The sequence below is a fragment of the Delphinus delphis genome, chromosome 5 (assembly GCF_949987515.2).
Source record: "Delphinus delphis chromosome 5, mDelDel1.2, whole genome shotgun sequence".
Taxonomy (NCBI): domain Eukaryota; kingdom Metazoa; phylum Chordata; class Mammalia; order Artiodactyla; family Delphinidae; genus Delphinus; species Delphinus delphis.
The window spans coordinates 72976755-72999455 of record NC_082687.1 but is presented as its reverse complement, the minus strand read 5'-3'; the positions used below and the strand labels follow the sequence as shown (position 1 = coordinate 72999455).

Here is a 22701-nt window from a genome sequence, read left to right as displayed (position 1 = left end):
CAGAAAGGTCCATGCAGCTTACCATTCATCAGGAGAGCAGCCATAATCCTCAGGTTCAGGGACATGGCTTCAGAAAGCAAGAGGAGGGACAGAAAGAAAGGACAAAATAATCACAGAAAGGCTGGAAACATAAAAGCATGAATAAGGGAAGCACTGAGAGACAGATCTTGAAAAACTTAAGAAAATAAACTTTTAGTTAATTTTGAAAGAATGGCAATTAGTACAGTAAGTATGATTTATGGTAACTAAGCAGATTTACAAAGTTATTCTTTAACTGGATAGTCAACTTGCTCCTTCACCATGAAATTTCTTGATTTTATGCAGAGAATTCAGTATTCAGTAGGAAATATTGAACTTAATAGTTTAAATATATGCTAAAGCCAATGGAAAATTAATCACATATTGCATAATCAGAATAAATGGTTTAATGAAACAAACATGTTAATACCTAAGAACACAAACTATCACACTGATAAAATCTGCCAAGTATTGAAAACATTTCAGAAGTAAATCTGACTACCATGAGGGGATGGTTCTTTTTTTTTTTTTTTGGCGGTACGTGGGCCTCTCACTGTTGTGGCCTCTCCCGTTGCGGAGCACAGGCTCCGGACGCGCAGGCCCAGCGGCTATGGTTCACGGGCCCAGCCGTTCCGCGGCATGTGGGATCTTCCCGGACCAGGGCACGAACCCACGTTTCCTGCATCGGCAGGCGAACTCTCAACCACTGCGCCACCAGGGAAGCCCGAGGGTATGGTTCTTTAAAGAGTTATATTAAAGTAAAAATCAACTGTATTGCTATAACTAAAGGGGACCAAGCAAAAACACTGTGTCAAAGTTCTGCCAAGTCGTACTGCTGTTGTACAGCAGCCCTGGATCTCATATCTGGAGAGGGGCTTGTACTACTCAACTCAGGCAGCTTTTTTTTTTTTTTTTTTTTTTTTTTTTTCAGGCAGCTTTTAAAAAGCCTCAGAGCTCAAGGGTTAGGTTCGCTCTCCCTGGGTGTGGTCCAGCCCTGGCAGATGCTGAGAGCTATTCAGAATGTGATGAGGTGAGCAGCAGGCGACCCACATACCTGTTACTTATTCTGTCTGCATGAGTTTCCCCAAGATCATTGCTCCAGCGGCTCTGGTGTGTATGTTCTGTCTGGTTATCTGCCTTTGTGGGTCAGTGCTGTTATATCTGCTTGGTAAGTCCTTTACTTAAGCCAACTCATTCTTGATCTCAGCCTTAAGCATCACAGTCCCTGATCTCCCTGATTAGATCACCCTCCTCCCTCACTCCCAATCACAGGCTTACACAGACCTTTGTACTGTGCTATGATTTTATATTTGTCTGTATGATTTCTTAACTATATCCATTAACCTCCAAATAGACTATAAACTTTAGGAGGGCAGAAGCCATGTCAACTTTTGCTGATCATTAAATCTCCATCAGCTAGCAAAGTGCTACATACATCTAAAGCACTTTGTTGAGGCATGTGAATGAACAAATGGTGTTTACCCAACTTTACCCACCAGTCATGGTGAGCAGTAAGATACATTTACTGGTTATAATATAGACCTTGGGACTATTTTGATAATTGTGAGGTTTCTCATGGTGAACCTCCTCTCAGTGTTAAAGAAGTTGCTGATTCTTTCAGTAAACATTGCTAAACAAAATACTGTGAAATGAAACTACTCACATACTGTTTTCATACATAAATAAAGATTGCTTTTAGGAACATTTGGTTTTTACTTAAAGGGAAAATGTCAATGAAATGTTTTTAATACTGATTAAAATGACTTGCCCATACAAAAAATATTGTTTAGTTTGCTTCACAGAATCTTTTTTTTTTAACCTTAGAGATTGTACTCAGTTCATCAGCTCATTCTAATAGTAAGATCTAAATCATCAACAAAGATAGTACTTAGGATTGTAGTCTAGAACAGTCACTGTATTGCAAATTCTAGCCACTAAACATAAAAGCCTCCTTACCTTTTCTGGCATTCAAGTAACTGTGATAAAACGGAATTATTCCCTATAGGAGGCAATTTGCTGAAATGATGCCTTAATAAATGTTTAACAGCAGAATTTCTAGTTTGTAATAAGTTAAATTACAAATATGACACCACTATTTACATTTAACTAAAAAAATCTAATGAAAAATTCTAATAAGTTTAAGCATGGTGGCATTTCTGACAAAGTTGATCTCTACAAAATAATCATCATTGCTAAATATGTACAAATCTAATGTTATTGCCCATCATGAATCCAATTTAGGGCCAAGGTTATATGAAATGAGAGAAAACTTACTAAGACTAAATTTTGGAGCATTGTTTTACGTGTTAAATATTTTCTTCCTACAAGCCTATGGAATACACTGAACTAGGCAAAGACTGTACTGTCAAGAGGCTTCAAGTCTTGCCCTTCAGACTGCTAAAAGCCAACAGAAATCATCTTTGACTCTATCGGGTAAAAGGAGGCTTTATTTTCTTAAAAAATGCTTAAGAAGCATCAGCTCTGAAATCATTACCCCAAAGGCATTTGTTAATACATGAAAGTTTCTGTTATTTTCCTTTGTTTTGCTGTACTCTGAGGAGATAACCACCATACTTTCTTCTGCTGGAGCTGGAAGTGTACGCATGTAATATCTCCCCATGTTAAACAAGTGTTAAACACTCCTACAGGGCAGGCTGCACAGTATAACCATGTTATGGTTCCTATAACCAAAGAGTGCCCAGAGGAAATGCCAACAGAAAGGTAAGTTTTCAGTAATCACTTTTTCCTGTGGAGTTTGGCGGAATTAAGTAACAGCCACATGTCTCTCCTACTGTAACCACCTGAGTAGTCTGATGTCTCACCGTTTCTCCAAAGCTTTCATATATCAACAACTCTCTACAATGCTGACATTCCAGTTGTCCATTGGGAATGTTTAGGGGAGGGGATGTTGATAAAAACTCGGTCGGGGTTAAGGATCCTAAGAGCACATACACAACTTACTGGAAGTAGTTTAACAACTGGCTTCACTCAACAAGGCTCTTGGTATTCTTGAAAACATGACACATTATCCAAAGAAGAAACGTATTTCTGTTTTCACAGTTAAAAATTGCAAATAAAGGAATTCCTATTTTTAAATTTCTAAACATGTTAGAATTTTATACCTGAAAAAGAATCTTGGAGATCATCTGGTCTCACCACCCTCATTTTAAAGTGTTTGGAATATTTGAAAAGAATTGTCTAGGGTCACATGGTGAATTAATGACAAAGCTAGGACTATGACTCATGTCTTACAACTGCACATCAGTGTTAAGAGATGTGATTTTCCCAGGAGAGGAAATTTGTTTCGGTGCAAACTTAATCTAAATGATGACAATATTCAACTCTGAATACTACTTTAACATTTGCCAGTCTCAAACCCACCCTATCATAATACATAATACATAACTGTTAATGACCATATCACCAACAGATACAGGAAGAACAATATTCTTTTACGGTAGTTATTCTTTACAACTACTGCTTGAAAGTGTTTAAGGACTTGTTCCAAGAGTAAGAAAAAATCTTATAAAATGCAAAAGAAAAGAACACCTAGATATCATCCTAGTTTTCTGTTCTGATAAGTTCACAATCAATAATTACTAATTTGAAGAACTTGCTTATTCAACTGGACATTTGACAAATTAAAAAAGGATGTCAATTACCAAACAGAACCCTCTAAAAGTAATATTTATGAATGAATGCAGAATTTGTGTAAAAACAAACATCACCATAAATCTGTTAGCAAGTATAATACAACAAACTCTAGAATCACAGTAGGCCTTTCCTTCTCTCAGCTGGGATAACTGTGGGTCGAACATATAAATGCAAAATGTCAAAGATTATGGTTGAACCTCTCCTGCCCCGGCAGCAAAACGAAGAGGCCTGTAGCAACTGGGAGGAGGAGAGAAGAAGGCCTCTTTTGTCTAAGGGAACTGGGAGATCTTCAGATAAAAAAGGGAAGATGCAAAATGGCATTCAGCCCTGGAAATAGTAAACAGGCTTCTTAAGTTAGCAGCCTGCCCTTACAGCGTAAAAAAGCCATTACGTCAAATGCCTTTTTAGCTTCATTTACCCACATAGTTTGAAGTCAATTTTGGTCATACTCTCTACTGACCCAAAGAACATCTGTCTCCATCTATTTCTCTTTGTAGACCCTGCATATGGGAGTAATCACATGCTTTTAGAATTTTTTACCAAGTGGTCGTTTATTTGGTTTTAAATAAAGGCATTTTCATAATTCAATACCCTATTTTTATACTGGCTTACTGCTTAGAGACAGAGCATGAGTGGGGAAGGGGTGGGCACAAGCCAGAAAACCCAAAAGCAAGTGCCCTTGCTTGCATGGTTAAGACACCAACATTTACCAGTCTTACTTGTAGATAAAGATAGTTGGAAAACCTGATAGTAGGCCAAGGTCAGTCAGCCAGGATGATATTTCATCTTTTGAGCATGCCTTTTTAGGAAATGTAGAAATTAATTTTCTCACATTACCCTATAAAGTGTTTCAAAAAGAAGGCTTTTGAGCAGTTTAGGCAAGAATACCTGGAAGTAAGAAAAAAAATGGGTGCTCAACAAGCACATTCTAAAGGAGCCTGATAAGAGTATTTGATGATATTTATTATCTTCCGGATTTAAGAGTTTTGTGTCCCTACCTCCTTCCCGTCATGAGAAATTTAGATTGCTCTGTGACTGCAAAGAGGAGAGATGATAAAAAGAAATCAAAGGGCTAACTATCAGAGAAACAACAATATTTTAACTTGAAAACTTCCCAAGGACAGAATGAACGTTTTAACACATGCAGGCTGTACTCTGACTTCACGACATTGGAGAGGGAAGTGTATTTGTACCTTACTACCAGAGCCAGATAGAGACCTTCAGCAGCTCTAAACACTGAAATATTACTGGGCAGAGCCCCTGCCTCATAGGTAATTCCAAATGAAAAACAATACCAAACTATAAAACACAAAACGTACATGCATGCTAAAATTAAAATAGCTGCCTTCTAGATTAAAAAAACTCCCCTAATAAGAACTCCCCAAATTATACCAAAATGTTAGCATTAATTAAATCTGTATACCATACTCTAATTAAAGGGAAAAAACTCACCCATAAGCAACTCCAGCTATGGTGCACTTCTTAAACTGCATTACATTGCATGTCAAAGTACCAGTTTTGTCAGAAAATATGTATTTTACCTAAAAAAAAGTTTAAAAATTCTCATTAAAATTTCAGAGGTCTTTTTAAGCCAGGTTTTAATGAAGGGAAAAAGCCTTACATTATTCTTTCTATCAATTTTGTTACATTGTAGGGGCACAATGAATGCTATTAACTGACTACTTTCTGCACATCATTAAGGAATATTTTCAACTATTTCTTTTCGTATTTTAGCAATGAATCATATATGAAAGCTAGTCTCTCAAGCTAGCAGAAAAACTACAGTCATATAGAAATCTGTCTTAGTATGCTTAATATGGTCTGAATTTCCACTAGTAAGTGCCTCCATAGCTACTTAACATGTATAGAGCACTAAAACATCGGCATTTCTCAACATAACAAACAATTATGGGATTGGCGATGGGTTGCAATTAAAATGAACTTCATAGAACATCTGAATTGGTAAGAAAAAGGATAATTCTGGCTTAAATGCTATTTGAAGAGTAGGAGTTAGCAAATGGCAATGGTACAAAAAAGAAGAATCCTTTCTTAACTAATACGTATAAATGAATTACAAATATACACATATATGTGAATATAGTATGAACTATAAATCTCAAATTCCTGCTTGACTTATACAACTTCATTGATAAACTAACTTTTCCTTCCTTTCTGGTCAAAAACTATACACAATTTTAATACTGGGAGTTTATAACTCAAAAGCACTCAATACTTTACATACTAATCAGATTATATACTGAAGGACATCTTTCTGTGTAATATCTTATCCTGAGAACAGAATATGCATTAAACAATCTTCTTTCACTAAAAATGAAAATTGAAAGTTAGGTACTAACATGTATTTATGCCAATCATTCAAAAAATGAAAAATTAGGAGCTGTCAATTCATCTGAAGTTGCGCATATGGCAGAAATTACACCAAATCTGACTTCCAATTCAACATATCAATAAGAAATTTAGTTTACCTGGCCAAGTTCCTCATTCAGATTAGATGTTCGAGCCATAGCAGCAGTGTCTGTGGGTTCATAGTGCATGTCAAGATCCTTTTTAAAAAAAAAAAAAAAAAAAAAGAAATCCTTGAATACAACTCATAATAAGAGGTCTAGTACAATTTTATTTAACTGGTGAGCAATGTATGTAACACTCTCATCTCTTGTCATCACTAACCATTTCAGTTGATTTCCTAAAAAATACTCAATACAGAATACCATATTTCACAGTAAGGGCAGAACAGTATGGTAGGTAGAGCATGTCTCTGGAAGCAGGCAATCCTGGTTTACTATCATTCCACCATTTCCTAGGTATGTGACCTACTACAATATAAGGATTAAATAAGATAATGCATGTGAAGTGATTCCTACTGTGTCTGGCACAATGCTTTACGTGAGCTAAAATAACAGCAACGAAACATTGCTCAAATAATTTAGACTTTAAATCCCTGGAAACATTACTTAAGGGATTCCATCTTGTACTTCTTGGTCAAGTTTCTTACACTGTATATACTTGAAAGTAAAGAACATTTTATGGACAAGCCAGGGTTTACTGATTTTCACATGTCAAATGAAAAGGCCAGATCTGATCTCTCCTACATCTGTATTTCAGACTGATCAATATCGGTTCTGGAACAGGTACCTTGTTTTAAGAGGGATAGTAAACAAATGGGCAATGTTTAGGCAGTAGTAATTGCAATAGGGATTAAGTTGGAAATCATGTCAAATGAAGAACGGAAGGAGATGGAGGATACTTAGTCAGGGGGCGGGGATGACAGAAGAATAGGCATGATAGCCAAGTTCAAATATTTTGCAAGGCTGTCATTTGGAAACAAGATTAGACATGTTCATAAAGATCTATTGGGAAGAACTAGAAGAAAAGGAAGGCAGTTACTAATTTCATTTCCACACAAGGAAGAAACTGCCTGGTAGGGGAAGACCTGTCAGGAATGTTGGAAAATCTCTGCATATTAGAAAGGCAGTTGAAAAGCATAAGCCTGCTGGGTTCATCCAATACTAAAATTATATAATTATTTGAAGCAAATATTACTTTTGAAAATCCAAATGAAAAATAAAGTGATTGACTAGTTATTTGATTTTCATAATGAGCTACCTTATTATTTCTTTAAGTGGAAAACCTTCAGTAAGTTTTAATTGTACTTATACAAATTTTATTACACCATTTTTTAAGCAACAAATCTCCTGCATGAAATTAGCTATGCCTGCAACTCATTTCAGATTTCTAAATTACACTGATCTTTCAGCAATGAATTTAGAGATTAAGCGTTGAAGTGGATCACTTACTATGGAAAGATAATGAACAGTTGCGAAAGTAGCATATTTTAAAAAATCCTAATATTGTTCATATTGAAAGACTTTCAAGTGATTTAAAAAAATCAAAAGATAATAAAAAAATCAAAATAAAAGAGAAAATTAAACTTTCTGGCAGATTAGGTTTAAAGACTTAATTTACATAAATTCATTACTTTTAACTTTGGTAAAAATTACTGAAATTTAATTGAAGAAGAGTAAAATTTTATAAACAAAACATTTAGGAAACAGATGTCTAGTACACTTTTCTAAGATTAAAAAAAAATTGAGAAAATTAAAAATAAAAATTCAAGCCCAGCTAAAATTGTTTACAGTGTGGAAAAATAAACTACAAAGATTTATAAAACATGATAGAAAGCCTGGTTGCTACAAGTAGCGAATACGGTATTATTTCTATAGTGCTCAACTGTCTATGAAGTTGTTTGCTGTGTCGCAAGCGTCCTTTGATCTATATAACCGCTGTGAGATGCAGGTAAAGCATGTTTTATTTATTCCCGTGGGATTGGCCAAGAAGATAAGTCTCAAAAAAGTCAAGTGGCTGGCAAAGTTCACACAGCTAGTAATTAGAACCAAAATCCATTATTTTAACTCTAAACCCTATGATTCTCGTTTTCCCCAAGACCACTATGTAACCAAAAACAGGCTTCCTCAACTACAGACCTATTTTCCCCAGCGTGTCTGGTCTGTAAACTTGTGTGATTCTGAGATGAGAGACTTTGGTACGATTTTCACATGTCAAATGAATTTATTATTATTATATTATATTAGGCTCAAAAATATTTTGAAATGTTGTCTTATAGTCAAAAAAAAAAGTAAGGCATAATTAAGATTTTTTTCCTGAAAGATCGAAAGACACTATCAGGAAAAAGGACAAAATGTATGTTTCATGTAATAAAAAACAATAATAATTCATATTTACCCAATTTATGAAGTATGCCTGGGTAAATTTCACCACTTCTAATGTAACCAACAAGCTGATAGGAATGAGATTATTGAAAAGGATGATGAAGGTCAGGAAATTCAGTCCAAAATTATTAGCACCACCATCTGTTGGGGGAGGTAGGAAAAAAGTCATTTACAGTTTTATATTTTATTTGCATTAACCAGAATTTTAGCATAACAAGAATTTTCTGTATTATATAGTATATCTAAAAGTGTGGGAGGAACACTGTGCTGATAACATGTTCTTATTCTCAAACACGGTCTTCAAGATAGAATGGCATTATTTGTGTTCAAGATGTTGTGAACCCTTTTAAGAACTGCATAATGGTACTAAAAAGAGAAAGTACTACCACGTATTTCAAACCCATTCCAAACATGAAGTTTAGAGATATTAGGGATAGGACTGAGGTAGAATCTCAACCAGGTAGAATCACTTTCACATGATTTTTTTTTTTTTTTTTTTTTTTTTAGCGGTACGCGGGCCTCTCACTGCCGTGGCCCCTCCCGTTGCGGAGCACAGGCTCCGGACGCGCAGGCCCAGTGGCCATGGCTCACGGGCCCAGCCACTCCGCAGCATGTGGGATCTTCCCGGACCGGGGCACGAACCCGTGTCTCCTGCATCGGCAGGCGGACTCTCAACCACTGCGCCACCAGGGAAGCCCTCACGTGAATTTTTAAAAAGCATTTCCAGTTTGAAGGATGTCTTAAAAGCAAACAAACAACTGCAGCAAAACCAACCCAGGTAGCTAAAACAATGTAGGGCTGAACCCTAGGTAAGTTCAGCTCTAGGTAAATTATATTCTTCCTCTTCAATAATGTAAGTAGAACAGTTATCCCAGATAATCTGTAAAGTATATGAAGAAACAAAATGATGGTAGTCTTAACAATTCTAATGTTGAAATAGCAAACCAACAACTGTTAAAAAAATAAGAACCTTGGAATAGCTACAAAGCTAAATCAGTATAATAAGAAACAACTGAGAAAATCAGTTGTGATATAAAGTTTTACTAGAACTTGTTTTCACACACTTGGAAATTAAGTATTTATTGGTTAAGTGCTCATCAAAAGGAAATGTAAACTTACTTCCCAGAAATACTCAGTAAAAAGATAAATGATCCAAAAAGGAAATTACTTAATAGTACTTTCCCTCAGAAAAGATGACTATTGAAACAGAATTCACTGCAATCATGAGTTGAAATGAAAGTACATTCAATTTAAACACTTTAAAAACATGTAAAATATTTTTTGGTGCTTTAAATATACTCAATCTGCTTTCTTTACCAGATAGCTATGTAACCACTTGTGTTAAAATATTTAAAAGAATAAATTAATAAAATTAAAATAAAATTAATAAAATAACATTTTATACTATTTTAGAGTACTCACTATATTTTTAAGGATCCTGAAATTTTAGAGATTGTAACATTTTACTTACTTTTACTGGAAATTGCATTGAAAAATAAGGATTAAATGCCCGGTTATCTTGGCAACAAGGTTTTCTTTTTAGAAATTGGAAATTCCAAGATCAGTTGTGAAACAAATACATGTTTTATTGAAAGAAAAAATAAGTACAATAAGTACTTTAATGCTCACAGTTTAGATTGAGATACCAGTCCTTTCCAGAATGCCTTCGATTCCAAATGGCTGAGCCCACAGAACAGACAAGAGACATGGCAATCAAGATACAAAATAAAATCAAAATTTGTACATTTGTAATCCGTTCTACATTTGAGAGTTTAAGTGGTGGACTTGTTGAATTCTGTAAAAAGAAACAGAAGATGAGTAATAAGAAATGTGTACAAATGATCTAGTAATGTGTATCTAGTATTTTGGTGAGGATGATAACGTCAGTCACAATTCAAAATCTACACGTGGTTCAACACATGAGAATTATATGGAAAACAATCAGATGTAATAAGCTGTCAAAGGTTAACCACCTCTTTTCCTTCACTGTATCCTTTTTATCCAATCCTTTTTCTACAATGTAAAGTAGTAAGAAAGAAGGAAATAACATTCCTTTTGTAGACATGGCTTTTGCATTGTGGCAGGTGAGATGAATAATGCATTACCTGACTACCTAAGCAAACAGGGTCGACTAAGGCATCTAGCATCTCAGCTCCTGAAGAGAGGCAGAGAAGGTGACCTATGTACCCATAGAGCCAGAGACCTGGAAATTCCAGACTATGAAGACAACATTTAAAGGATCTCTGGTTTCCAGATTTTTTGGTGGCATTTAGTAATTGTTTTACTAAACACAGCAGCAATCTAAGTAGTGCTATCAAGAATAACAGAGGCAAGTTTCCTGAGCTGTATTTAATGATAAAAAATGATCTGTGCTAACCACGGCATCCACATGACAGAAACTTAAATGTCAAAAATCAACATAAAATGATGATTTATAGAATTTATAGAATAGTTAGGGGTGGAATCATTAACAGCAGTCCTGCTTGCCTGATGATAACACCTTTGTGCCTTTACAATGTACAAAGTTATCAGCCCTCAAAGCAGATTTTCATTTAGTACCTTAAAACTGAGTTTTCCACACCTACCTCACCACTGAACACTCGTGATATTATAATGTAGAGAAGGAGCAGCCAAAGGCATGTGTAAATGTTGCAAGTGGTAGGATTAAAGCTGATTAAAAATGGCTCAACATAAAAATGCTGTGAAAAACAGTCAACATAATAGTTGACTATTAACAAACAGTTACAAGTTTTTCTTTCAATTTTATAAAAAATAAAAACAAGTTCTAGAATGTGATCCTTGTAATAAAATAAAATTATAAGATAAATAATGCAGAGCACTCATCGTTACACAGACAACTTTTGTCAATCATTGCAATAGTCAGTAAATGCTGCCAATGGACTGGTATGCAAAATCACTGGGTGTTCACGCTTTGGTGATCTCTGGTGGAACGTTCTAGTGTTCTTGCATGGAGTGAGCCATGTCACAGCCCCACGCACTGAAGAATGAGATCTGGATACAGAGTGTGGGGCTCAGGTATCTATGACAGATGATCTGCTAGGTTTAGGACTACAGCACCGAGACCTACAAATAGCATATTTTCAAAAGACTTGGATCCAAAAGGTTTTCATAGATAAAAATCCCACCTGCATCAGCTTGGTGTCATGTCCAGTGTAGACAACTATTCCATGAACCCACTGTGTATTTCTCAATTGAGCGCCTCGAAGAAGAATCTGATCTGCTCCCAGGGGAACAGTGCTATGACAGATTATGTTGACATTAGAAACAACATTTTCCAAAATGCTTAAGAATTCTACAGCCACTATATAGTTCCAAGAAAGGTCCTGTTATGAAAATAACCCTTCTTACATTTTACTTTATTTCTAGAAAAGAAGTAATTTTCCTACCAATAAGAATAATCTTCTTACGCAAGGACAGCTGGAGGGAAGCATTTCAGTTGCTTCTTCTTACCACCAAAGCAGCCATTTCCTACAACTTCATTATCCAAGACAGTAGGCAACAGTATGGAATTCAGAGGCTCATTCTCAAACCTGTTGAAGACTTTTCCTGATTTAGCAAGTCCACTTAGGTTTCTGAGATATTTGAAAGTAGTGAGATTAGGGGATCTGTTCCCCCTCCTCCACCTTCCTTTAAATTAAAAATAGCTTTGTGCACAATGAAGGTTCAAAAAAACACACAAGGTAAGATAAATACACAGATCTCATCATATACTTGCACTGCCATCCCTGCCCTCCAGAGATTACGTCTCTGTATTAAAATCTCTAGGACATTCATTTACTGTATTTGAAGATCAGTCTTCCAAGAACTGTGAATAAAATCGTAAGCATCTAAAAGTCTTAAACACTCCTCTGAAATGACAGCAAATTGAGGCTCTCCATTCCATATGATTTAAACTACATCTTTCATGAATAAGGGTCAAGCGGGGTTTTTGGGGGTTTTTTGCAAGGCTACCCACTATGGTAGGCTGTGGGTTGATACAACCTCTCATAGAGCTATCAGAAGGCTACAAGCTATCGCAAATATAGTGGGATTCTTAATGGAAACGTACTACATAAAATCTAATGGCTCAAAGATTCCTATCACTACTGCTTCGTTTTACTGATTAAAAAAAGCAAAAAAAAAAAAAAAAGTCAAATATAAATAAAAATTCATAAAATAAAAATTCCAGAAAAAGGAAGAGGCAATTCCCCCAAGAAAACTCTCCAGAAACACAGAATTTATTTGTCAGAGGACACAAATAGAGACTGAAGCTTTCATTTCTGGTGGATTTTTATAATCCAGTAAGTGTCTAAGGCTAGTAGTAGCTTGGGCCTGGGACCTTCTTTTAGGAACGACACAAATGTCACTGGCTCAGATGAAATCAATCGAGATAGATGGGTAATGACAGCACCTGAAGCCTTCTACTTAAGTAAGTAAATTCTTAGGAATTAGTGTATTCCAATTTAGTCAAAGAACACAGCAACTATACCTCTCATTCTTCATGTACAACAACATGCCTTTCAGACCCATCTTAAGATCTGGGGTGCACTTCAGGGGTGGGAGGAGTCCTCAGGCCTAAAGCAGGTTTCCAAGAAGTTCTTGGGAAGCTGCTGGATTATGCTCTGGGGCACATATGTGCCAACTGTTTCTCACATATCCGATGGGGTATAACATGGCAACTGGCACCTCGGCACTTGTGGTGTGCATTGATCGGAATTAGCTACAAACTCTTCAAAAGAAAAAAAAAATGCTTTTCAATTACAAGGACTCAACAAGAATGAGTTATTAATTTTTCATCAGAGCTGGAATTCCAAAGTCTCTGGCATTAGACAATGACCCTCATCCTTAATGGCATCAAACTACATTAATTCTAAACTAAGCGGCTCTAAGACCGCTGGGTAATCACTGTAGAAGTCAAATGTGCTACAGGCACAAAGATACTGAAAATCTGTTTCCACCTTTCATGTAAATTGAAGCATATTATATAAATGCTATCTGTACCCCAAATCTTGGCACCATCATACAAAGTTTCTCCTTCACTGTGTGGATTTGCTTGGCATCGATCTGCTGGGGAACTGATAAGAAATGGAAGCTGGCCAGTTAGGAACGTCAGGCTACAGAAACACATTACTTGTATAAATGTCCAAATCTATCATTAGTCTATGTTCATGGAAAGATCACGCTGTGAAAAATTTAGAACAATATATAATTACTTCAAAAATTACAGGAAAACTTTTGGTGGATCTGAATGAGGATGACAGTTCAGGGTACTCAAGTGTCCTTTAGAATTCAAATACTGTAATAATGGAATTACAAAATACTGAAAGCACCGATAATCTCTCAAGCTGGTGGCGTGAGCTAGTAAGCTTAGTTGCATTTAGTTGGCCACTACAAATGCCTAGTAGGAAAGGAGAAGGGAAGCAGAGGAGACCCCACCCTTCCTGCCAAGTTCTGCCCCATTTCTCTGCTCCCCTTTGTAACAGAACTCCTTGAAAAAGTTGTCTATTTTTCAACTCTTCTTCTGTTATCTCAAACCCACTCTCATGAGGCTCTGCCTGTCCTAATAGAGTTCAAGGATCTCCACTTGCTAGATCCAACTGTTAATTCTCAGACTCACTGTATTTGACTTCATGGTACTTGACCATAAGCAACATGTGACCCACTTTAGTCACTCCCTCTGCCTTGGTACGGTTTCTTCACTCTCTCGGTTTCCATGCTACCAACTTGATCTCAGTCTGTTTTGCTGGTAACTCCTCTCTTCCCAACCTTAATGCTGGCGAGTCTTAGGACAGCCCTTTCCACTTTTCTAACTATACCCTTTCACCCTTGGTGATGGCTTTAAATATCTATACCAACTACTTCCAAATTTATCTCATGAACCCGGACCTCTAGCACAAATTCCAGGCTTATATGTTTAACTGCCTCCTGACGTCTCTGTTTGGACGTCACAAACTTATTAAGTCCCAAACTGAACCGCTGACATTGCCCCTTGAAACACTTCAGTGGATCCCCATTTCACTCAGAATAACACCCTTACAATGGCCTACAAAGCCTTGCATGGTCTGGCCCACTATTCTCTCTTAGCCCTTCTTCTACTACCCTCTTCCTTGGTCATTCCACTCCACACACACTGGCAACTCTGCTGTTCCATAAATACTCCAGGCACTTCCCCACTTTCAGATGATGTAACCATACAGCTAATAATTTGCACTGTCTATTCCTTCTGTCTAGAATCTTCTCCCTCCAGATATTCAAATGGCTGACTTCCTCATCTCCTACTCACCTTTGCTCAAATATTACCTTCTCAATGAAGCAACATTTACCTTCTGCAACCTCACTAACTAAAAGTGATTCCCTCCCAAGAACTCCCAATCTATTTTATCCTGGGCCATTTTTTCCAAAGCATTTATCACTTTCTAACATGGTATAAAATTTTTTATTTGTCATTTTATTGTTTGTCTGTTTGCCCTTCCCTTACTGCAAGAAAGTTAGCTCTCAAGGTCAGGCAGATTTGTCTGCTTTGTCCATTGCTGTCTCCTTAACATCTGCAACTGGCCTGGCCTGCTGGGTACAGGTTGAATGGATGACGGAAGAGGCAGGAAACAGGCGGGGAGGGGAGGGGAGGGAAGGGAGAGGGGTAGGAAGCAGGTATAAAAGATGACTACAGATAACATGGCCTAGAAAAGAGCATATGCAATTACACAGAGAAGACAAGAAATTATCCAGCAAATTAACCCCTGTGGGTAGAGTCTGAACTCCTTGAGGCATCTAGAGATTACAAGAAAGCACCTGGGCCATGGAGACCGACAGTTAAGCCCATAAGGTAAGTATTCTGGCCAAAGAGGAAACCACTAAACAACGCGCCAGAAGCTTGGCATATCCGTGAAAATTTCCAGCTCCTAGGCTGGCAGGAACCCTGGGGAAGTCTTCAGCTATACCATGTGTACAGGGTTAAGAGCATTTTCACAAAAGAACTCTGGGTAGAATACAGAAATGCTTAAGAAAAAGGGTTTGGGTTATCAAACTTAGAGTACAAGAAAATGTGTACCTAGGTCAACAATACCCTGCAACACAGTGACTTCTGTGTTTTTATGAAAACCGATTTTACATACCTGTGTCCATCGAGCCTTATGTTTCCAACAAAATCGTAGAGATGTCTGTTTGGACTTTCACACTCAATTCTGCCAGAAATTCTCATCAAACTGTCAATGTCTTTTATATCTGATGTTGCTGGTAAGCCCTGTTTAGAAATTTTTAAATAAGCAAAGAAAATATTAAATAAGTTGTATGTGGGAGGGAGCAAGGAATTCTGAATTCATCCACACCTTAAGATCTAAGAGAGCCCACGGTTTTATGAGCAATTATCCCCCCCACCACTTTGTCAAATCGAAATTAGGGGATAACCTCCTCTCTACTTGAACATATATGTTTTTAGCAGAACAGGGCAGCTTTTGTGAAAACTCTAAAATATCTTAAAGAGATTATAAACTAGCCTCCGAAGATATTTTGAAATAAGTCCTCAAAGAACTGTTTGCTTCCAAAAATAAAACTAATATTTAGCATTATACAGTCTAAATCTGTCTGCTGAAGCTCCAAAAGGGAATGCAAAATAACTAGACTCTATACCCAAAGACAGTAGTTATGTTTTTGTTCTTTTAGTTCACTGAGAAGGAAAACTCCAAAACAGTTCCTCCCTCTGGCCACCTACAACTGGCTGGAATTGAGCAGCCCTCACTTCCTGTGGCAGGTTGAGTTCAGGTGCTGTGAGGACGACCTGCTTCTACCACAACCCAACCTTCCCACACGTCATTTTCACTATTTGTCTAGAACCCAAGAGAATACATTTTTTTTAGTGTCCCTTTTAAAACTTTAAAAACCGTACAGTGACTTTCTATTAGGAGTGGTATGAGAAATAAATAGAGAAATCTAACCGATTCCCTGAGATTAGTGAGAATTTTAGAACAGCAATGGAAACTGTGTCTTTTCCATATGTCAAAGCCAAATAATATGGGCCAGGAGAACAGAAAAATAAATAAGCTAACACACATGAAAGCACTTAGAGCTACTAATGCTACCATCAGAGTGTTGGCTATAACAGAAAGTGTTAAAAATATTACAGAATAGTATCTATATGATGGACCACATTTAATTAGGCAAGTAAAACTGAATTTTCCATAATATTTAACTATTTCAGTTTATAAAACCACTTCATTGTGGCTCAATGAGGAAATATTTGCAAGTAGACAGAACTGCCTCAACTCAAGACAATAATACTAAGAAATAAAGCTATAGGGGTTCAGAAGGAGCCTCCTCAAAATGTGTCACTTTTGGAGCTTCCCTGGTGGTGCAGTGGTTGAGAATCTGCCTGCTAATGCAGGGGACACGGGTTCGAGCCCTGGTCTGGGAGGATCCCACATGCCGCGGAGCAACTAGGCCCGTGAGCCACAACTACTGGGCCTGCGCGCCTGGAGCCTGTGCTCCGCAACAAGAGAGGCCGCGACAGTGAGAGGCCCGCGCGCCGCGATGAAGAGTGGCCCCCGCTTGCCACAACTGGAGAAAGGCCTCGCACAGAAACGAAGACCCAACATAGCCAAAAATAAATTAATAAATTACTAAACTCCTACCCCCAACATCTTAAAAAAAAAAAAAGTGTCACTTTTGCATGAGGATTATTTTGAGCTACAGGCAATGGAGATCCTGAGGGTTCAAGAGAAACTACTGTCCTTCCCTTAACTACCTAGAAGAATTTAAATTGGGGATTTTTCCCAGAGAAAAGTTATTACCAGAGATAAATTTTATTTAAGTGGACCCATCCATCTGGCAGGGCAAACACCTAATTACCAAACATCTGCTCTTCTTATCATCCTATGAATGACCCTCCTGTCCTTGGAAGCCCCAGGACGCTTATCCCATTCCTTACCTCAGAATGGCATGTATACCTCATTCTACCTTTCTGTTTCTGAGCCTCTCATGCATGTGGGGTTCCTATACGTATGAAATTAAATTTGATTTTCTCCTGTTAATATGTCTCATGTCAATTTAATTCTTAGACCAGCCAGAAGAATGTAGAAGGGTAGAGGGAAGTTTTCTTCCTCCCCAGCAAAGCTCTCAATTCCATGTTAAGAGAACAGCAATAATTATATAAACCTATATTAGATCTTACCTGTCTAATTTTCAAGTTTGTTTCACCATCTAAGTTGGACGTTTCAATGTAGCACATGGCCTGCGGCTCACTGTTTTTTAAAATTGAAAAGCACAAAGATTTAGTGGGGGAAAGAAAGCATACTAATAACTTACTTAAATGCTCAGACTCACTGAAGCCTTTCATTCTAAACAAAGGTTTAGTCGCCTAGTTTCTTGATATCTTTCATTCTAACCACAAAATGCTGTGAGGCAGACCCCATGCATGAAAACTCATGGATCAGATGTGCAGCCAGCAGGACCCCAAAGCAACTTCCTGACAATTAGTACTGATCTTTAAGATAATGTAAATAATTAGATTTGTCACATTTTACTTAAATTGCTCATCATATAGACACAACACAGCCTGTATCTGAAACGTAGAGCAGTTTTGTGTCCATATATATCTTTAGCTCAAAAATATCAAGTGAGATTTCATGCTCATAGCCCACATGTAAATTGATTAAGTGGTGGATTAGAAAATTCCAGATTATTGCTTCTATAAACTTGCATTTACATGTTCAGATTGTATTGTACTGCATCTTTAGAAACGATGAACAGGATCATATGAACCATAATATTTACATTTCAAGGCTACTTTAAAAAAACTGTATGAACAGATTTTACAATGAAAGTGGATATACACTTTCTTCCCCCTATTTTTTCTGTTTTATTTCTTAAAGTTGCTTCAGAGATTTGCATGGCAGCTAAAAGCTGAAACTAAAATTAGCCAACTTGGCTATGTTGCTCCTTGACCTGAAACTAGGAGATACATTCTATGGGTCCCCACCAGAGTGTTTTAGTCAAGTTTGGTACACAATGACTGGTATAAGGGGCCCGTGCTCTCCAGTTTTATCACAGGTACACACCCGTGACTGTCGTATAACCTGACCACCCTTCACGTGCTGACTTTGCTTGCTCAGCAATTACAGACAGGTGAGTTTGCAGCCCAACTGTATAACTGATCCTCAGCTATAAGGAAAAGCATTTTGAAGTTAAATTAATCTTATCAGCACTTGCTTATATAAAAAGCCCAATTAATTAACATCCTATAAGTAATTATGAATGTAATTTCTGATAAGCATGGGTACTCACAGTTAGAGATTTCTAAGTCACTAACACCTGGAATTTTCTAATCAACTTCCAATTTGTACATGTGTAAAGCAGACGATTCTGAGTTTCAGAAATGAGCACACAGCTTAGTTTTATGGCTTGAAGACTTGTGAAAAGTACTGAAACACATGGTCATTAATCAAATATTTTACAGATTCATTTTAAAGTAACTTTGTAAGTTCTTTAATTTTTTTCTGTGGGCTTTTTTTTTTTCCTTCCATAAAGGCTGATACTTTTTCCCAACCAAGTTTTGGGAAAACAAGTTTTTCAGTATTTATATCTTCACTCTATCAATTAAATAAGGTTTAATTTTTTATTACTGTCATGATAGTAATTTGGTTTTGGCAATTGCTCCCAATTTGTAATTTACTTACATATACATTTGAAATAAAAATGGTTTATAAAACCATTATAAAACACATCTGATAATACAGAAGCATGATGACAAACAAATGTTAAATGAACAATGCCAATTCCATATTTTGACAGTGAAATGCATTAAATTTCTACTGCTCAATATAACCAAGGCCATTCTCATATCAAAATAAGACTAACGTTCTAATTATCTTTTTTTCCCCCACAAAATTAAGGTCCTTTTCTAGGACCTTAAATGGCTAGGAAGTTAGAAAGTTAAATAGCTGGCTTCTATTTGAAGTGGTGCAAATAAAATATACATCCAAATTCAGAACTTTCTTAATCTCTTAAGACAACTGTTAACTGAATAAGTTCTTGACAATACCATGAAAAGGCAGCAAGAAGTCTCAGACAAGGAATCATGCCAGATAATAATTATTTCAGCAAATTATGACATTCAAAACACAAACTAAAGAAGGGCAAAGCAGGCGTTTTGATTAGTACGTGGAAAAATGAAACAAGATGCATATCACAATACAGACACTAGTAGACAGCTGAAATATATCGAGTAACGTGCATTTTGTCACTAGTTACAAGTGGGATAAAAACTGATCCCAAAGCATGCGGTACCAAATGTACAACATCCAGCTTTGTGCAGGGGGTCCTCTGTAAACCCTATACAAGCCCAAATTATAGCATAACTGCTGAAGGGATTCTATTGAACTTAGAGAAAATTTCAAATTTAAGACATGTTTAAAATGGTAAAAAATTCTCGATAACTGTCTTTCATGTAAATCTTAACATTGTGCAAAACAATATCCTGGAGAGGTAATAAATTAAGCCTTGGCATTTAGCCAAGTTGTTAAATATGAATATAGCGTAATGATGCACAGGCAATTACAATCTATCTTTACTGGCGCGCCTCAAGGACTCTGACTCCTATTGATAACAACAGGAGCTGCATTTGCCCACTTGAGGGAGGAACGTCAATCAACAATGTATTCAAAAAAGGCCTTTGAAACATCTGTGAAACATCCATCACCAAGAAGTGTAAAATGTTTGTGTTTTAACGGAAGAGATACAGAGCTCAACCACCTCTGGGTGCAAACTGTTTTCTGGTGTAGGGTGAGGATCCACATACACACATCCTGTACAACTCAGTATTTCTAACCTTGAGGACAAGCTGATGAGATCTGCTGGGAGGTGTTCCCCATTGGTCACTTTCACTATTTCCCCTACTGCCACCTACAGGTCCCAGTTCAAAATAATTAAAACGGAAAAAAATGAATAACAGAGAAAAACAAACAAACAAATGGACAAAAGAGACAGAAGGTTTGAAATTATTATAGAAAATAATACATGTTAATAACAATGTCTAATGCCAATTTTTTCAAAACTCATTTTGATCAGGTCTAAAGGCACAAGAAAACAGAATATTTAAGGATCATTTATTTGCTTTTAAGCCCAATTTTCAATTTTTAATGCAGAAGCTTTTGAGTTCTAAAGTTTTACTCACAAGCATATCTTAGCAAATTAAATAAAAACATATTTTTTTACAGAGAGCTACTTTATCTTATAGATTTTCCTTTCTCCAATTCCTCACTCTCTTGCCATCTCTTACGTGTCCACTCCTACCCAAGAAGAAAAGAAATAATGGTGGAAACTATTCTTAGGCTTTTGAGAAACAAAGTATACTATATTATTTCTCCCCCTACACCCACTCTAAAAAAAAACTTTGTTAAAGTTTCCTGATTCCAAAACATTTTCAAAGTTAACTGCATAAATATCTTAATAAATTTAATGTAAAGCTGCAAGGGCATGGATCTTGGGAAGTTAGAAGTTATAATTGCAGCCTTTTGAATTATTTAATAATAAAGTCTTGGTAATGAATTGTCTTGGGAGGGTAAGCCTTTGAATTCAGTAGAAAATTTTCAGAGAAGGTATGAAACAGACATGCCAGGAACCTGTTTGGAATTGAATTAGTAGCTTGAGTTATTTTACTGTATTTTATACTTTCTAAACCCATATATGTATTTTTTGTTATATGGTAAAATTTCAGTTTCTTCATTTCAAAATGAAAATCAATGAAACACAGTAACTTTCAACCATGTTCATGCTTCAATTTCAAACTACTTCAAAGAACAAGCAATATTAGCAATTAATAATTTTTTAAAAATCAGAAATTAAAATATCATAAATTGTTGTTTATGCTTTTTGCATTTAGCATGGTGCTCACTTGCCGGTGAAAATCACCATGTCATTATTTTGATAGTGGACAGTGTAGTATACTGAAGATACTAGATTAGTATCTAGTTGGAATTAGTATCTAGTTGGAATTCCAATTAGTTGGAAGTTAGGTATTCCAACCCTGACCTAGTCACTGGCTAAAGTGAAATGACCGAAAATAAGAAAAGTCAAAATTCCTCTTTCTGTTAAATGATGGCAAAAGCTTCTACCTACTTCTTAAGGCTAATGTAAGTTCAAAAGGGCCAAGTAATGCAAAAGCCTTTTGAGAAAAAAAAATTTTTAAAAAACCAACAAAAAACCCCCTGAAAGGTGGTATTTTTGCCACTTGGATAGAACTATTTAACAGCACAAGCTTCATACTTTACTTTGATTCTATTATAACAAAAAACAATGAATCAGATAATATTTTTAATTTTTAAATGATTATTTGAATCATCTTTGAAGAAGTTAATCATGGTGGATGCTATATTAAGATACAGAAACTATTCTCATCTACCATTATTGATAGTCACCACTAAATGTTTTTAATGCTGAGAAAATAAATCCTGTAAAAATGTTTTAGAGTTTAAGAAATACAAGCACAGAGCTTATTGGGAGTCTGGATTGGATAGAGGCAGACAAAAAATATTTTGAAAACTTTCAACTTAGAATTAAATATCAAGTCAAGGCAGTATAGTCAATTATCTTCATATTTTTGAGCATAAAAAATGAAAATTATAATTAATGTTTCAGCATATGATGGTCTTTATGGTAAGTTATGTCTCTATGAAAAGTTTAATCAGAAAAATATCAATAGTTTCTGAAATTGCTGGAATGCTTTACTATCCTTTTGAACTTTGTTATATGACATTCAGATGGTCCATCATCCATTAAATTTATCAAACTTTTACTTAGTATCACCAAGTGTACATCGTTCTGTTGGTTAGCCATTCTTAAAACTTAAATGAAAGATTATCAATTTAAAGAGAAAGGAGAATCAGGGAGTTACTTCAACTACCTGTAGACTTACTTCTATAAACATCTGGCGAACTCTTACTTGCTCAATTAAGTTTCACTAACTTGTCATAAATTCAATCAGTTTAAATAATGACCTGATTAAACAGATTTTGAAAAAAGGACACGTTCATATTTATATGTGGATTTTACAAATAAAACTGTCCAAGGAAATGGTGATAAACAACCTCTAAAATAGTAAAAACATTTTTCTTAATTTATATTAGGACTAGTTTTACAGTTTTTAAACCTAAAACCATTTGAAAGTCACATTCTTTAGAGTGTAACAGTGCCATATGTTCTGAATACTAATTCATGACTATCTTAAATATCAGCAAAACAAAAATTATCTAAATTCAGTAATGGAAAGAACTTAAAAGAAAGAGCAAAGTGC

General features: G+C 36.1%; 1 protein-coding gene across 6 annotated transcripts in view; it reads right to left on the bottom strand.

Moving 5' to 3' along the window:
• The window catches only part of ATP8A1 (ATPase phospholipid transporting 8A1), a 236037-nt gene that overhangs the window by 147481 nt on the left and 65855 nt on the right, over positions 1-22701 (bottom strand). For 4 of the 6 annotated variants that reach the window (XM_060012624.1, XM_060012626.1, XM_069540697.1 and 1 more), the window contains 7 exons: positions 17584-17653; positions 15533-15660; positions 11567-11678; positions 10050-10215; positions 8434-8561; positions 6159-6236; positions 5125-5213 (listed from right to left, as the gene is read on the bottom strand). In XM_060012624.1, coding sequence (XP_059868607.1) covers positions 5125-5213; positions 6159-6236; positions 8434-8561; positions 10050-10215; positions 11567-11678; positions 15533-15660; positions 17584-17653 — 771 coding nt within the window. Of the gene's footprint in view, positions 1-22; positions 68-5124; positions 5214-6158; positions 6237-8433; positions 8562-10049; positions 10216-11566; positions 11679-15532; positions 15661-17583; positions 17654-20238; positions 20313-22701 lie in introns of all 6 variants that reach the window. The other 2 variants (XM_060012628.1, XM_060012625.1) reach the window with 2 other exon arrangements.